Genomic DNA, 14801 nt, shown 5'->3' on the forward strand with positions numbered 1-14801 from the left:
TTCTTTTATTCAGAATCTGATGAATCTACAGATACTGTACTATTTTATTCTTTCCAAAGTATAGTCTGCAATCCTTTGTGTTGAATTATATTTTTTACAGCATTTCATGAATGAGAACACTAGAAACAGGCTGTTTTGTGATATCCCTTTTAGCACTGTGCTTATGGCATTTTTTTATTTCCTCATCTAAAAGAAGAAACTCGGTTGCACACCCAGGACTGAAAATGCCCAAGAATCAAAAGAAACAAAGAGCAGGAAGTAAAATAGTGAGAAAAGTACTTTAAAGCTATTAAATCAATTTCAGATACTATTATCAATGCCAAAGCAGGACATGTAGATAGGCATTGCCCTGGACCAAAAATCTTTATTTGTTGAACAAATCCCATCTTTTCTTGATCTGGCTCCATGCAAATTGATTTTCAAGACATCTGTTGAAGTCATTCTTTACTATCTGTCTACAAGTGTCACTAAAATCCCACTCATTTATGACTGAGCACCCAGAGGATGAATGTTGTATTGCACTGCTCTGTTATTACCCTTTGGAGACACTTTGTTTATGCTGATATTCACAACCGAAGCCATATTGGAACATTTTTTAAGGTAACATAAGTAACCTCTCAAGTATTTCATAACTAATCTTCCTAAGTTTAACAAAAAATTCAGTTACACCTTTGCCATATTCCCCAGACACATGTACATAAACTGCCACAACAAAGTTTACTAAATGCTTCAATTTTTTGTGACACTTGGCTATCCAACTGCAAGTTCAAAACACAGTCACATATAACAGAAACCTTTACAGGGTTGCCAGATCTAACAACAAGAAAGAAAAATAGAGGGCAGTCTTAATTTTTTTTTCAATCAACCCTTTTACGGTTTCTATACTGCATGGCATATTATTCAAGATGGCACACATATGTGTCATTGTATTAAGAAATCTGTTTGTAAGCACCAGTATATATTCACAATTACAAAAGCAATTATCATAAACTTCACTTAATTTATAAAATGAATGTGGCATAAACTCAATACTAGCAAAAATTTTATTGTCATCATGCCCAAACTACAAGTTTGCATTTCTTGCTATTTAAATTTATATGCATTTTACAATTAAAAAAAAATTGGTACTAACCTATTAGTCTGTCAACCACAAAAGTTGACAGAGATCCCATGGTAATCACTCTGCAGAATTCTGAGCTTGCAACTCTTACAATAAAATATTCATCAGGTTCCCTGCACAGTCTACCAAATAACTGCTGTTGTGGAAGGATTCAACCCTCTTTGTTTTTGCGGTTCATAAAAAAAGCTTTTAAAGATATCTAATATTTTGTAAACCCTTCCAATTTTACCAGAAGTTTTGATCAGAATGCTATTAGTACACCCGCCCGCAAGGTAACTGTTCCAATTTACTATTGATTTGCTTAGAATTTAAAATCAAATGGAAAAGAAAAACGAAAATATAAAATTTTAAAATCCAGCCTTGCAATCACTTTTTTTTTTTTTTTTTTTTTTTTCCGAAATACAAGGACAAAATACAACAATAAAAATTAACCCTCTTAGCATGACCGGCTTTATCCAGTCATGAGATTTTTTTCACTTGGAATATATTACCCTATAATTTAAAGTATTTATAATCTCACTTTCTTTAATAATGTAAATATCTTAATGAATGGAAGTTTATGAACACAGAAACTAAAATAATTATAAAAATTTAGCCAATAGAAGCTGTTTAAATGCAGGTTTTCATAAGCAGATCCAAAATGCCATGCCACTCAGAAGGTTAGTTTGCATTCTTGTTCATAAAAACAAACTATAACTTACTGAAAATCAACTGGAGTAACATCAATGAAAGCAAAGATGTTATGAGTGTGTTGTGATATCATGATTATAAATAATTGGCACTAAATTAGCTACAGTCTGAGATCCGGATTCGTCTGGACTTCGGCAATTCCGGATTCAGGATTTTTCCGGATATTAGATCATCAGTTTATATCTAGTATGATGGCATGTAAAAATTATAAAATTAAAGATATGAAATCGATTTTGTGAAATAATGATGCATTTATGATCTACAGAGTGTCAAAATTTATAAAAAGAGCTTAATATTTATTTGTTTATTTTATTAAACATGTCTTTCAATATAAATCATTTATTTTGCTTCGCTTGTTATGCTAATGCTTTCTCTTTAATTCTATAGACAGACATAATTTCTTGTTCAGTTACAAAGTTCCATTTTGTTAAAAGTCCTGTAAATTGCTGTGTCGAGAATTCCTACTAACTTATCAATCGAAATTTTTTTTGTTTCCAATAACATCTCTATCACTATCTTCACTACCGGTAGCGGTAGCGGTATTTTCTGGATCTAGATTATAGACTTTGCCGTCCATTAATTTATTGATAATTGAATTACTGTCATCACAATGAAAAACTTCTGTTATATCATCTTCATTTATTACCAATTCTAAACATTTCTTTACAAAATACATTAACTGGAAAATTTCACCTTTAGTTTGCAATATTCGTAAACCTTCAAATTTGTGGCTATCACCTTTACCACCCTCACCATGAAATATGGTAGCTGGCCATACATTATCGTATGTACTTTTTAAAGTGTCTAGAGACACATCTTCCCAAGATCTTGCGATGCTCCACACAGCAGATTTTATGCTAAAATATTTCAAAAATTCTTTATCACTCTTGCATAATTCAAGAAATTTAACATGGATTTTAAAACTGCTACTTTATATCTGCATTATAATGTGTGCACTATTACAATACCCATAGGCTAAATGATGGATGTACAATTTGGAGGAAAGAATAGTATTGATGCATTATCTATCACTAAAACTTTAAGTGAAATATGAGCCGTACAGTTGTCTACAACCAGGAGAATTTTTGCATTATCAGGTAAACAATTCAAATGTTGCAAACAATTCAAAATTATTTTCAAATCAATCATTCATTAACACTAATGTCATAAATGCTATTTTATTTTCATTATATATAGTTAGGAAATTCTTTACTCCTTAAATGCTTGAGCTAATGGACATCAAAACATGCTTTTGCTTTGTAAATCTTTTTGCAGCTCCAGAATTAAAAACTCTTTTTGACATAATCAAAAGTTAATTTTTATAAAACTGTTGTAATAATAACAGCCTGGGTCAAGTCAGAAAGTTAAGGAACTGGGCAATATGCTATACAGTCAAAAGTCTTTAATCTGGACTCTCGGGACTTCGGCGATTCCGGATTATACATCATCAATTTAAATCTGGTAAGATGGCATGCAGAAATTATAAAATTAAAAATATGAAACTGTAATTTCTGAAACAGAGAGCAATTAATGATCTAAAGGGTATCAAAATTTACAAAAAAGAAAAGCTTAATATTTATTTGTTTACTTTATTAAACATTTCTTTCAACATGCGCATGCATAAAGCATACATTACACATAGTCGATATTAGAAAATTGTAACCAGTAAACTATTTGATGTGTATTCGTGATATTTATAATGACAAGGAATTTGATTTAAATCATATGAAAGACGGAGTACATCGAGATGAAATACTACATTTAGTAAGGAATTATAAGCCGAATAAAATAAAAACATCTGCCCTGAAGCTAAGGATAGTGCTAACAGATCAACTTCCAGTTCATTGCGTGCCACGACGTCCCCCCCCCCAGCAGAGCAGCGTGAAATTGATAAACAGATTTCGGAATGGTTAGAGAAACAAATCACATCTCTGTCACTTTCTTCATGCCTTTATCCACTTTTTGCAGCAATTCCACTTTTTGTTTGATGGACATGGAAACATGCTTTCGCTCTGTAGATCCTTTGGAAGCTCCAAAATTGGAAATTCTTTTTGACATAATCGAAAGTTCAAGCTTACTTTTTATAAAATTGATCTAACAGTCTGCAAAAAATAATAAGCCGGATCCAATTAGAAGATTAAGGAACAACGCAATCTGCAACATTAACTAAAATAGATAATTAGATAATTTTAGCCTAGCTTATACCGTCAATTATACGTTAAATGTGCATGCATAAATGTATTATGCGCATGCATTTACGCATGTGCAGAAAGTCCGGATTATAGATCATTCCGGATTATGGATGTCCGGATTAAAGACTTTTGACTGTATTAAGTAAAATTCCTTGGAATCAGTAAAGTATAATTTTAGCCTAGCTTAATAATGTCTGCTATATATTATTGGCAATACATCATGAGATTGTTGATGAAAGACAAGTTGTTCTGCTAAATTTCGTCTTGCTTCTATTGTGCACTAAGACAATTAAGCATCAGTTGTATTCATTATTTATCATACTTATGTCTTTTTTTTGCACATGCTTAAGGATTATTTGGGTCTTGAATAAAATAATTTACACATATACTTAAGACTTATCAAGGGCTGGCGCTAGATAACTTAGTGCCTGATGCAGTCTCCGAGTGTCCTAAATTCCACTACCTAGTGCCTCCCTAAGTTCTAAATTTTTGCCACCCCAAAATTTAGGGTCCCAATGCTTTCCCTAAATTTTAAAAATTTTGTCATTCTTTAATTTTGCTGTTTGGTGCTTTTCTAAATTCCCAAAATTTTGTCTTTTCTAAATTCTGCCACCCGGTGCAGCCATGCAAGCTCTGGAGGCAGTTCTAGGTTTATATGAATAAAAAGTCAGTTATTCTTAATCCAAAAAGCACTAAATATAATCTTTTAATCTATGAGTATCTAGTTTTAATCTCATAGACTGAGTTAAAATCTAGTTTTAGTGTATGAAAAGAAATTTTTGTTCAATTTTTCTTTGTAAACATTTCTTAGCACATTTAACTTAAATCTATAATCACTGCAGCATAATGGCCAACATAAAAAGTTGCCATACTTTTTGCTATTAATTGCTAATATAAAAAACATTATTCAGCATTGTTACATGCGTTATTACTCAAGTTATCATGTGGTGATAAACATGCGATGATAAAAGCAAAATATAATAATAACTGGCCAGGTTGGCATCACGGATATAAAATATTAGTAGTATAAAATCAATGATCTTTCTACATAGAATGTTTCAGTTTGAGATGTTATGCCAAGCAGATACACAGCTACGGAGCCAAATTTTTTATCACACAAATTTAGGCTAAAATGATTGTTTCTTCAATAATGAGGTATTTTATTTAGTGCAGAAGTGAAGTTAAGAATCGGAACTGTTCACATGTTTTATTATTGGGGAGGGGGAATCAAATGTGCATGCTTAGAGCATATCCCCCCTCCAAAAAAAGAGAGAAGGTTGTTGGTGGCTTTGAGGTCCGGATTTTAGATCCATTCCGGATATTGGACGTCTGGATCTCAAACTCTGTACAGCATTTGGTGAGTTTTATAGTTGATGACGTAAAATGTAAGTATCACAAGATTTTACATTCTACTAAAAGAAAAATTATTATTGTATAAAATAATGGTATTGTTCTGTCATCGAGACCAGGTTCAAATATGTATGTATACATACATGCACAAGGTAACCAAAAACGTTCTTGCCGTTTCTGATATGACATTGGAAGAGTGAACCCCAACATAAAAATAGTGACCAAACCTAATAATGAAGTGGTTAGGATGGGAGTCCAGACACTGACCAAGAGTATAAAAGTGTGTTGCATCGGTACTTAAAACATACCTTACACAGCGACTGATTTAAATGGATGCATCAAAGGCGCTCGTTCAGAGTTGTTTGCTGTATGATTTTAAAGTGGGCCTGTCAGCAGAATCAAGTTGCCGAATTTTCCAGGCTTTGGGGGATGATGCCATAAACAGACGAAACACTAGGCAATGGTTCCAGAAGTTCAGGTCAGGGAATCTGTCTCTTAGTGATGCACCAAGCAGCGGTCGGCCACAAGCGCTTCACGATGAGGCCCTGAGTGTCATACAGAGTGACAGTAGCCAAACATGTGGTGAGCTTGCTGCACACTTCCAAGTATTTAATGAAACGATCAGACTCCATTTGCACCCCATAGGAAAGGCATACAAACTGAGCAAGTGGGTACCCCACTCACTATCCGATGCCAACAAGCAACAGCATGTCGCTGCCTGTTTCTCATTGCTTACTCAGCACCGCAATGCATCCATATTTGAATGAGTACTCACCAGTGATGAAACATAGGTCCAGTATGACAGACTCAGGCATTCGAGACATTGGTTGTCACCAAGGGCCCCTGTACCTCACACTGCAAGATCTTCTCTTCACCCATGCAAGATCACGCTCTGCTGTATCTGGTGGACTAGTCGCCAAGTGGTGCATTATGAGCTCCTGCCAGTGGGCCAAACTATCACGGCAGGCCTGTACTTGCAGCTGTTGGAAAGTGTGCATCAGGCACTGATACATAAAGAGCCAGCATTGGTCAATCATAAGGGTGCACTCTTCATGACAATGTGAGGCCGCATGTAGCTTTGGAGGCCAGGGACACCATCCAGTGACTGGGCTGGGAAAAACTACCCCATCTACTATATTTCCCAGACCTTGTCCCAACAGACTACCACCTTTTCCATTCCCTGGACAACCACCTTCAACAACCGGCCAGATTTCGAAAAGGCCCTCATGGACTTCTTTGAGTCCAAGACTCCCAAGTTTTATCATGATGGCATCGCACAGCTAGCCCCTCATTGGCAAAAGGCATGGATGCCGATGGCGATTACTTTGAGGTTAACAGCGATTATTATTTGTTTTATGACTTTTTCTTTCTGACTGTCCAAAATGACAAGAACATTTTGGTTACCTTGTATGTATGATTTGGTTTGGTTGATTATGGCGAAGCCTCAAGGGCTATCTGCCTAAGGGCAGGGATGCTTTCATGAAGGATTTTCTAAGGGAAACTGGTTCGTATACATGTTACACATAGAAAACCATGAAAATGTCCATGTAGCCAGCCCGTTCACGGAATTAGAACCTCAAACTGAACTACCAGTGTTCAGCAACTTTACCACTTGGCCACTGGTGGGTGCATATATGGATGGATGGATGTGTTGATGTATGCAATGCATATGTGTATGTACATATGCATCTGTACATACATACATATACAACTGCACATATACATACACTTCTGAATCCAGTCTTGATAACAGAAGAGTACCAAAATAAAAATTACTACAAAGAAGATGTAATTTGATTCTTCAAAACAAAAAGTATGCACTTTTTCTCTAATACGGTAGAAGTCCAGAAATCCGCAAAGCTTGGAACCAGAGATTGTGCAGATTTTAGGATTTTGCAGATTTCAGGACAGAAAAGATAAAACATAATATTCGGACTAAAAGTGCAAAATAAATAAGGCGTATTAGATACATTTAATTAAATTATTATATACATTATTGCAAGATTTTATAATATGCATTAAATTATTATTACATATATAAAGTGATTACATTATTCATTGTATTACATGTACACAGCATTGAGGTTTGCTGATTTCACCTCATACAAAGACTTCCGGTTTCAGATTCCGGTGTTAGAATACTGTTGCTGTAAAATTTCAACAGCTTTTCTTTATTTTTCCGTATATCATACACAATTGTGTCGCAATTTCATAATCACTTTGCTATAAATCGAGGAGTACCACCTGCTTCCATCTTTTGCAGAATTTGCACTTTTTTGCATTACCGTCAATGCAATGTGTTTACGTTTTTCAGCATCGCAAGCAGTAAAATTATGAGTGCGTTTTTTATCTGTCATTGTATTAAAAAGGGCTGAAATTTAAAATATTAATTTATCCACAAAATATCAGGATTAAAAAAAAAGGCAGCACTAAACAATCTCGTGAAATAGCAAAGCTCAGAAATTACAACAACGTGAATCATGAACTTGAACGAAGAGTTGAGTGAATCGTTTGCTTTTTTACCTCGATGCAGAGAATTAGGGGAAAAAAACTTTTATCTTATTGTTTTAAACTTTTTTTATGTCAGTAATTTGGTATTTCCGTTATGACTCATCATTATTCGGTAATTATGACATCATTATTCGGTAAGTATTTTTTCTTCGTAAGTATTCGGTAAGTATTTCGCACTCAATGTTGCAGTTTCCAGAATCTATAAACTGAATGTTTATATTTTGAGAGGCAATGCGGATTTCAGGAGTTGGCGGATTTTCGGTATTTGATTGTAGTAATTTTACAGATTGATGTTTTTGGTGTGCTGTCAAAACCACTAATGTGGCTAAATATTTTAATTACCGTAAAAATATTTTAATATTATTAACCTACCTTTATATAAACCATGGCAATAATGAGAAAAATGCAAGGAATGGCACTTAATGCAGTAAAAACTGTTACACGAGGTGGTATACCTTTTCTATCAAGATCCATTATGGCTGAATACAGAGGCTCAGGAATCTAAATAAAAATTTTACAATAATCATCACAAAATCTTATTGGTCTACAACATATGATAACATAATAATTCAACTTAGTAAAAAAACATAACAATTCAATATAATAATAAAAATCCACATAACAAAAAAACTGAATTCAATTAAATCTCAATTTGTAACAATTAAAAAAGTATAATTTATTATTTCATTTATGCCTTCATATCACACATATATGAATGTAACAATAAAGATTTAGAACAGATTTGACTCTTAGAAAGTTTATGGAATATTCTACATTTTAGGCAAAAAAGTAATGATGCTGATCATATTGTAATAAGATACATATTTTAGTTTAATTTTATTTAATAAAACAATCATTATAATTCTTAATCCCCCGTGACTGGTATAGTTGATTATCACAAAGCACATTAGGGCCATCTGGCCAACTAATGCCTTCATGGAGGACTTTCTATGGGAAACTGGTTTGTATATATGTTACACATAAAACAAACCACAAAAACACTCATGCAGCCAGCCCTTTCATCTGGAATTGAACCCAAGTCACAACTATCAGTGTTCAGTGATTTTACTGCTCAGTTGCTAATGGGCCTAGCCCCACATGAATGTAAACTTACAGCACTAATGACAAGCTGTAAAAGTTTTCCTTTCTTTCGTACTTATATAAGACAATTGCAGAAAATGACATCATAATAAAGAAAACTAAACCAAACTGGATGAATTCAATATTTAAAAACAAAACTTGATACTCTTTTGTTATCAGACTGTATTCAAAAATGCATGCATATACTGTACACTGCACAAACGGACCTTTTTCTGAAATAACATACCAATTTTTTCCCATATTTCCAATCTATAACTCAAATTATTCCATACTACCAAGTTTTGTAAAAATCGCAGAAGTAGTTTTTAAAACATTAGCTCTTAAAATTTTAGCTCCTCAAAGTTAATTGAGCTTGGTATATATTTATTAACCTTTTTTTTTTTTTTTTTTTCCATTAAACTTACATTCAAGTTTTCTTATAAATTTATTTTTATTAAACTTACATTCAAACACACATTACTTTTATTAAACTTCCTTTCACATTTCAAAATTCATGATCATTCCAAATAAAATTCACCCATTTTTTATGATTTATTTTTAAAATTTATTTTTTAAATGATTTTTACAAATTTTTCAAAAATTTTTTGAATTATAATCCATAAAATTTTTACCGTCATCTTAAAGTAGATTTATTTCTACGCATACCTGCAAAAAATTACAGTTTTTTATTCGAAATTTCATAAGATATATGTGAATTTATATATTAGCTCGTTTTGAAATTTGGCATATTTGTTGAAAGCGATAAAACATAAAATGTGGTGTAGACACTTTGCTAAAATTATTTGAAAGTAGGAATGATATGACTTTTTCCCCTCATGCACAATGTAAAAAGGTAGGAACGAGGTGCCCTTTTTTTCCACTCTGGCATAATGGAAGGGAAAGGAAAATTGGTTGCCATATAAGAAGTTCGCCAAGTGAATTATTCTTGGCGCAACCTGAAAAAATTGTGCCAAGATAAATTTTTGAATTTCTCTAAATTTTGCACCAAATTTTTTACAAAATTTAATATTTAGGCATAATTTGAGTTGTAGAATCAAAATATGGAAAAATATTTGTATGTTATTTCAGAAAAAAGTAAGATTTTGTGTCAAAATACCTATGTTAGAACAATGCTATATATATATGAATATGTATTATATATATATATAGATATATATAATACATATTCTAAGTTGCGCTTTCGAGAAATCAAAAATGCAAGTTGAATTATGTCAATTGGCCCAGTAGAACAGGGAGATATAGGAGTTGTCCCCCCCCTTTTTTTTTTGCGCAGTGTACATATGTATTCACATATGCGTGTATACATACATTAGTACATATGTTTGTGTGTATATATGCATACTCCTTATATGCACATACACACGTGTAAATACATTCCTGAATGCGGTCCCAATAACAGAAAAGTACCCAAAACTTGCATACAGATAGAGCTTAAATTTATTTTATACTCAACATATAATGATTTAAAGAATGTGAGAAAATAATATTTCAGCTGCTAAAAAATACGATTAATCTTTGGATTATGGTAACTTGGCGATTTTTTGGCGACCAACCCTGCTACAGCAACCTGCTAGTTTTTGTTTGGATGCCATTTTGTTTTTCACAAAGTAAAGGCATTTTTTTTTTTTTAACTCAACATTTTTTTCCAATAATCTGCTAGCCGAATTATGCTTATGCTAGAACTTTTATCGAACAAAAATGCTTAATCATGACAAAGATTAGGAGCGAAATTGGGAGAAAGTGCAGAATCGCAAACTGCTTGCCGCGTTTTTAAGAATTGCACATACACGGTATCCATGTACACATCGACCCATTTTCACTTAAAAAAACATCCCAGAATTGCACAAAATTGGCATTGCGCACACTCTTGACTTTATCTATGTACACTGCTAAAGTTCTAGCTAGTAACCTTTATTGCCTTACCAAAATGTCGCCAAACTACCTGTTACCATATTCCAAAGATTAGCCAAAATACCATCAAAATAAATAGGCATTCATGAATAAAGAGCTAAAATATATTAATAAAATACTGTGTGAATAAAAATAGCTTTCACACTGCATGATCAAGAAACAGTAATTTTTACCATTTTCATTCAAAAAAACCAACCTAAAATTCAACAATTATATTCTCATGTCTTCATAAATATTTCTTAGATATACAAGATATCTTTCATTTAACAGTTTTTTTTTAATATATAGGAAACAGAATAAATATAACTTACCCACAACATTAATGCTTCCATAAAAGATCTTAGAGCATTTAATCCATTTTCAAACGTAATATAGATATTGAATTCTGACTGTGTAACATTTTCTTCATTTTCAACCCTACTATCACTATTTTGATCTTCTTGAGCCAAATGTTCACCTTTTAAATTTCTCACCTGGAATGAATTTGGACTTTCATCTGAGCCATTTAAATTAGGACTAGTCAATACATCATTTACTTCTGCGTCATTTTCTATGGGAAAATTTGTTTCATTATTCTCAGTTTTTGTTTCATCAATACTTTCAGTGCTTATAAAATCTTTATCTTCAGTCTCTATTAAAATATCACTAAGAGTATCTTTATCTTCAGTCTCCATTAAAATATCACTAAGAGTATCTTTATCTTCAGTCTCTATTAAAATATCACTAAGAGTATCTTTATCTTCAGTCTTTATTAAAATATCATTATGCATATCTTTGCTATCAGTGAGACTATCTATATCATCAATAGGCATTTCATTATATACTGTTTTAACACTTCCATTTATATTGTGAGCTATTTCATTTACTGTAGAAGTATAAACACTTTTTTCAAAGTACTGTTCTTGACTCTTTTCTTCATCTAGATTATTTACTGTTACATTATGATCTAAATCTGATTTGCTAGTATGTTTTACTACCAAATTCGAACCAATGCCTGAATTTAGAAACACTTCTTCTTTAGAGTCATCATCTATTATGATATCATCAGTGTCAGACTGAGACATGCTTGATTCAACTATCTGTTTCACCTCTGCTTGATTGTCTTCCTTTTGAATATGCTGAGATACATGAATATCTGTTTTAGCCATATATGTAGGATTTGATGTTTTACGAGGTTTGATTACAATAGTCGTCATCTCCTCTTCCTCACTGTCTTCAAAGATTGAGTTCAAAATTGTATCATCAGTCTGTGGATTACGGCTGCTAAGAATCTCAATATCTGAAGTTTTTAGAACAGTTAGTTTTTCTGAAGGTTTTAAATTCTCCTCTATTTTTAAAGTTTTCTCTTCTGAAAAACGTTCAGTCTTAGAATTAATTTCTTTATTATTTTTACTGACAACATTTTTGTTAATGCGAGACTTCTCTAATGCACCTTTAACTTGTTTATTTTTCTGAAATATTTCATTCTGTACATTACTCAGTTTTTCCTTATACACATTATTATCTGATGAAAGAGTTTTATCAGACACTGACTTGAACTCGTTCTCATGTAATGATGAATGTATATGACTGAAAGATTCACCGCCATAATTCATTTCAGATGGCTGTATATCAGAAGGATCATGCAATGGTAAATGAGTCTTAATTTGTTGCTCAGTGACTGTAGCATGTAATACATGACTAGAAAGAGGTTTGACATAATTAAAATCAGCATGCTTAGATTGTTGATCAGCATGAACATTTTGACTGGGATAAGAACTAACACTTTCAGAATACTGTTCTGCATATATATCTGAATCATAAACGCCACGATTTTTTAATATGGACAAAGTTTCTGACAAATCTGAATCAGACCATGTGCTTTCTGGACTATCATATGAAATCTGCTCTGGATCAAAAAACTCTGTTTTCTGTTGTGAATACTGCACAGTATCTGAAATTTTAGATGAATCAGGGTTAATATTTTCTGATGCTATATGACTGGAGAAAAATGTATTTGATTGAATATCTGAATTGTAAAAACTGTCCTCATTCTGAAGGATACTTCGATCATACTGTAATGATTCACTATCATATGTATTCTGTAGATAAGGTGACTGAAGGATATCTTGACTATGAAATGCTGTTTGCTTTATGTTTGGCCTATGGGAAGAAGAGGAGGGTAATATATTGTCCGATGTAAAATGAACATGACTAGATGATGGAAAATTATTTCCAGCCACAGTTTCATCTTCAGATTCTATGAAAAAATCCATATCTGTATCCATATCTGAAGACAGTGACTCAGGAGCTGTGTTAAAACTATTTTGAACAGAACCTAAACAGAAAAAAAGGTTTTAAGGTATAAAAAACATGAACAAAATTAAGTACACAAATACAAAACAAATGAAAACATACATCTAAAAAAAAATTACAATAACTAAATAAAATTCATACAATAGTAAAATGATTTTGACAAAGCATATCTGAAGAAGGGTTAAATAAAGCAAGTTTTATCAAGTTGGGGGGGGGGGGAATATCAGAATTTTTACAAAAAGACAAACTTTTACTCCAAAAGCAATATTTTTCAAAGCTTAAATGACGTTATATTTTAATATTATTTTTAGAAAATTAAAATTTCTCCTTTATTTAAAGAAACAAATTACAAAATACCTCATGAATGCATCCGAATCACACAACAGAATTCATACTTTTGCAGTAATATTTGCATGTTAAATAATAGAAGTATTCATGTTGTATCTCATATATATACATCCAGCTTTATATTCACATTGCTCTCAACACAAAAAAGGTACAAATATATGAGATACAGAAGCATTCCACAGATATTGCTATTCATGCACACTGAATAGCAGTGCATAACTAATTCAAAAAAAATTAACTTTTTTTTTAAATTCCAATAATTAACAACTCAAAGGATTTCTTACTCTATATAAAATTACTCATTGTCACCTAAATGAACGAATCATCAAGAATGAAGACAAAAAATCGGCAAGAACAAGCCTATATGTAGAACCAATTAACTAATTCTCCAGATAAATCAATGCTTTTAAACTATCTAGACGCACTGTGATGGACAATCACAGAGTATACTTCCTTCTTTACAACAGGCAGGATTGAATACACATCATGGTATTTATGAGGACAGCATAAAATGATCCCTGAGGTATGTGGTACCTCAAAGATATCATTCTATACAGTTGATGGCAGAATTGTAATAAAATGTGTTAAATATTTGAAGAACTATATTTCAAGCATGTTTGATAAGCAATAGCTTTTTAGCAATGTTACCTCAAATATGCAACTGGATAATTGCAACATGGAGCTCATTCCGTAAAACATTAGGTTATAAACTGCAAAATTTTGTTTTTCTCACTCCTTAATATCACAGATCATTGAACAGAAAGACAGCATTTTGCATTAAAAAATCATTTAATGTGCTGTTCAAGATTTCCACTAGGCATAACTAGAATTTATAGCACATTAGAATTTATATGGAGGTTAAGAGTGTTACACATCATAATACCATACTATAGCAATTAATGTTTCAGCTTATACTTAAATCTTTAGAACTTTGATTATCAGTAACCTGCAGTAAGAAATCACTCAGGGTAACAGGAATGAAAGGCATTGTTCTCCCCAAAACATCAAGTGATATCTTTTATCATGCCACTGTTTTCACTTTTCGCAGATAAAGAACAACTGGGAACTTTTTGCAGATAAGGAATACAAAATCAAAAGCTTCATAAATGATAATTCCCCTTGAACAACAATCTTTCCCATATTACACATCCTGCCTCTTTCTCATAAACATTATTATAAAATTACAGGGGAAATGTTTTTAAAATAAATTTTTATCTTTAAAAATTGACTAAAATTGTTAATTTTTTAAATTATCAAACTAATTTTACAAGCTATTTTAAAAA

The 14801-nt window shown here is 32.2% G+C and overlaps 1 protein-coding gene across 3 annotated transcripts in view; it reads right to left on the reverse strand.

Moving 5' to 3' along the window:
- Tango1 (transport and golgi organization 1) overlaps positions 1–14801 on the reverse strand; it is a 159349-nt gene that overhangs the window by 104463 nt on the left and 40085 nt on the right. For all 3 annotated transcript variants that reach the window (XM_085815634.1, XM_085815636.1, XM_085815635.1), the window contains 2 exons: positions 11187–13192; positions 8236–8364 (listed from right to left, as the gene is read on the reverse strand). In XM_085815634.1, coding sequence (XP_085671760.1) covers positions 8236–8364; positions 11187–13192 — 2135 coding nt within the window. The remainder of the gene's footprint in view (positions 1–8235; positions 8365–11186; positions 13193–14801) is intronic.

Source organism: Stegodyphus dumicola, chromosome 4 (assembly GCF_044657685.1).
Source record: "Stegodyphus dumicola isolate Sdum_Otavi_A_Nest chromosome 4, ASM4465768v1".
NCBI classification, from domain to species: domain Eukaryota; kingdom Metazoa; phylum Arthropoda; class Arachnida; order Araneae; family Eresidae; genus Stegodyphus; species Stegodyphus dumicola.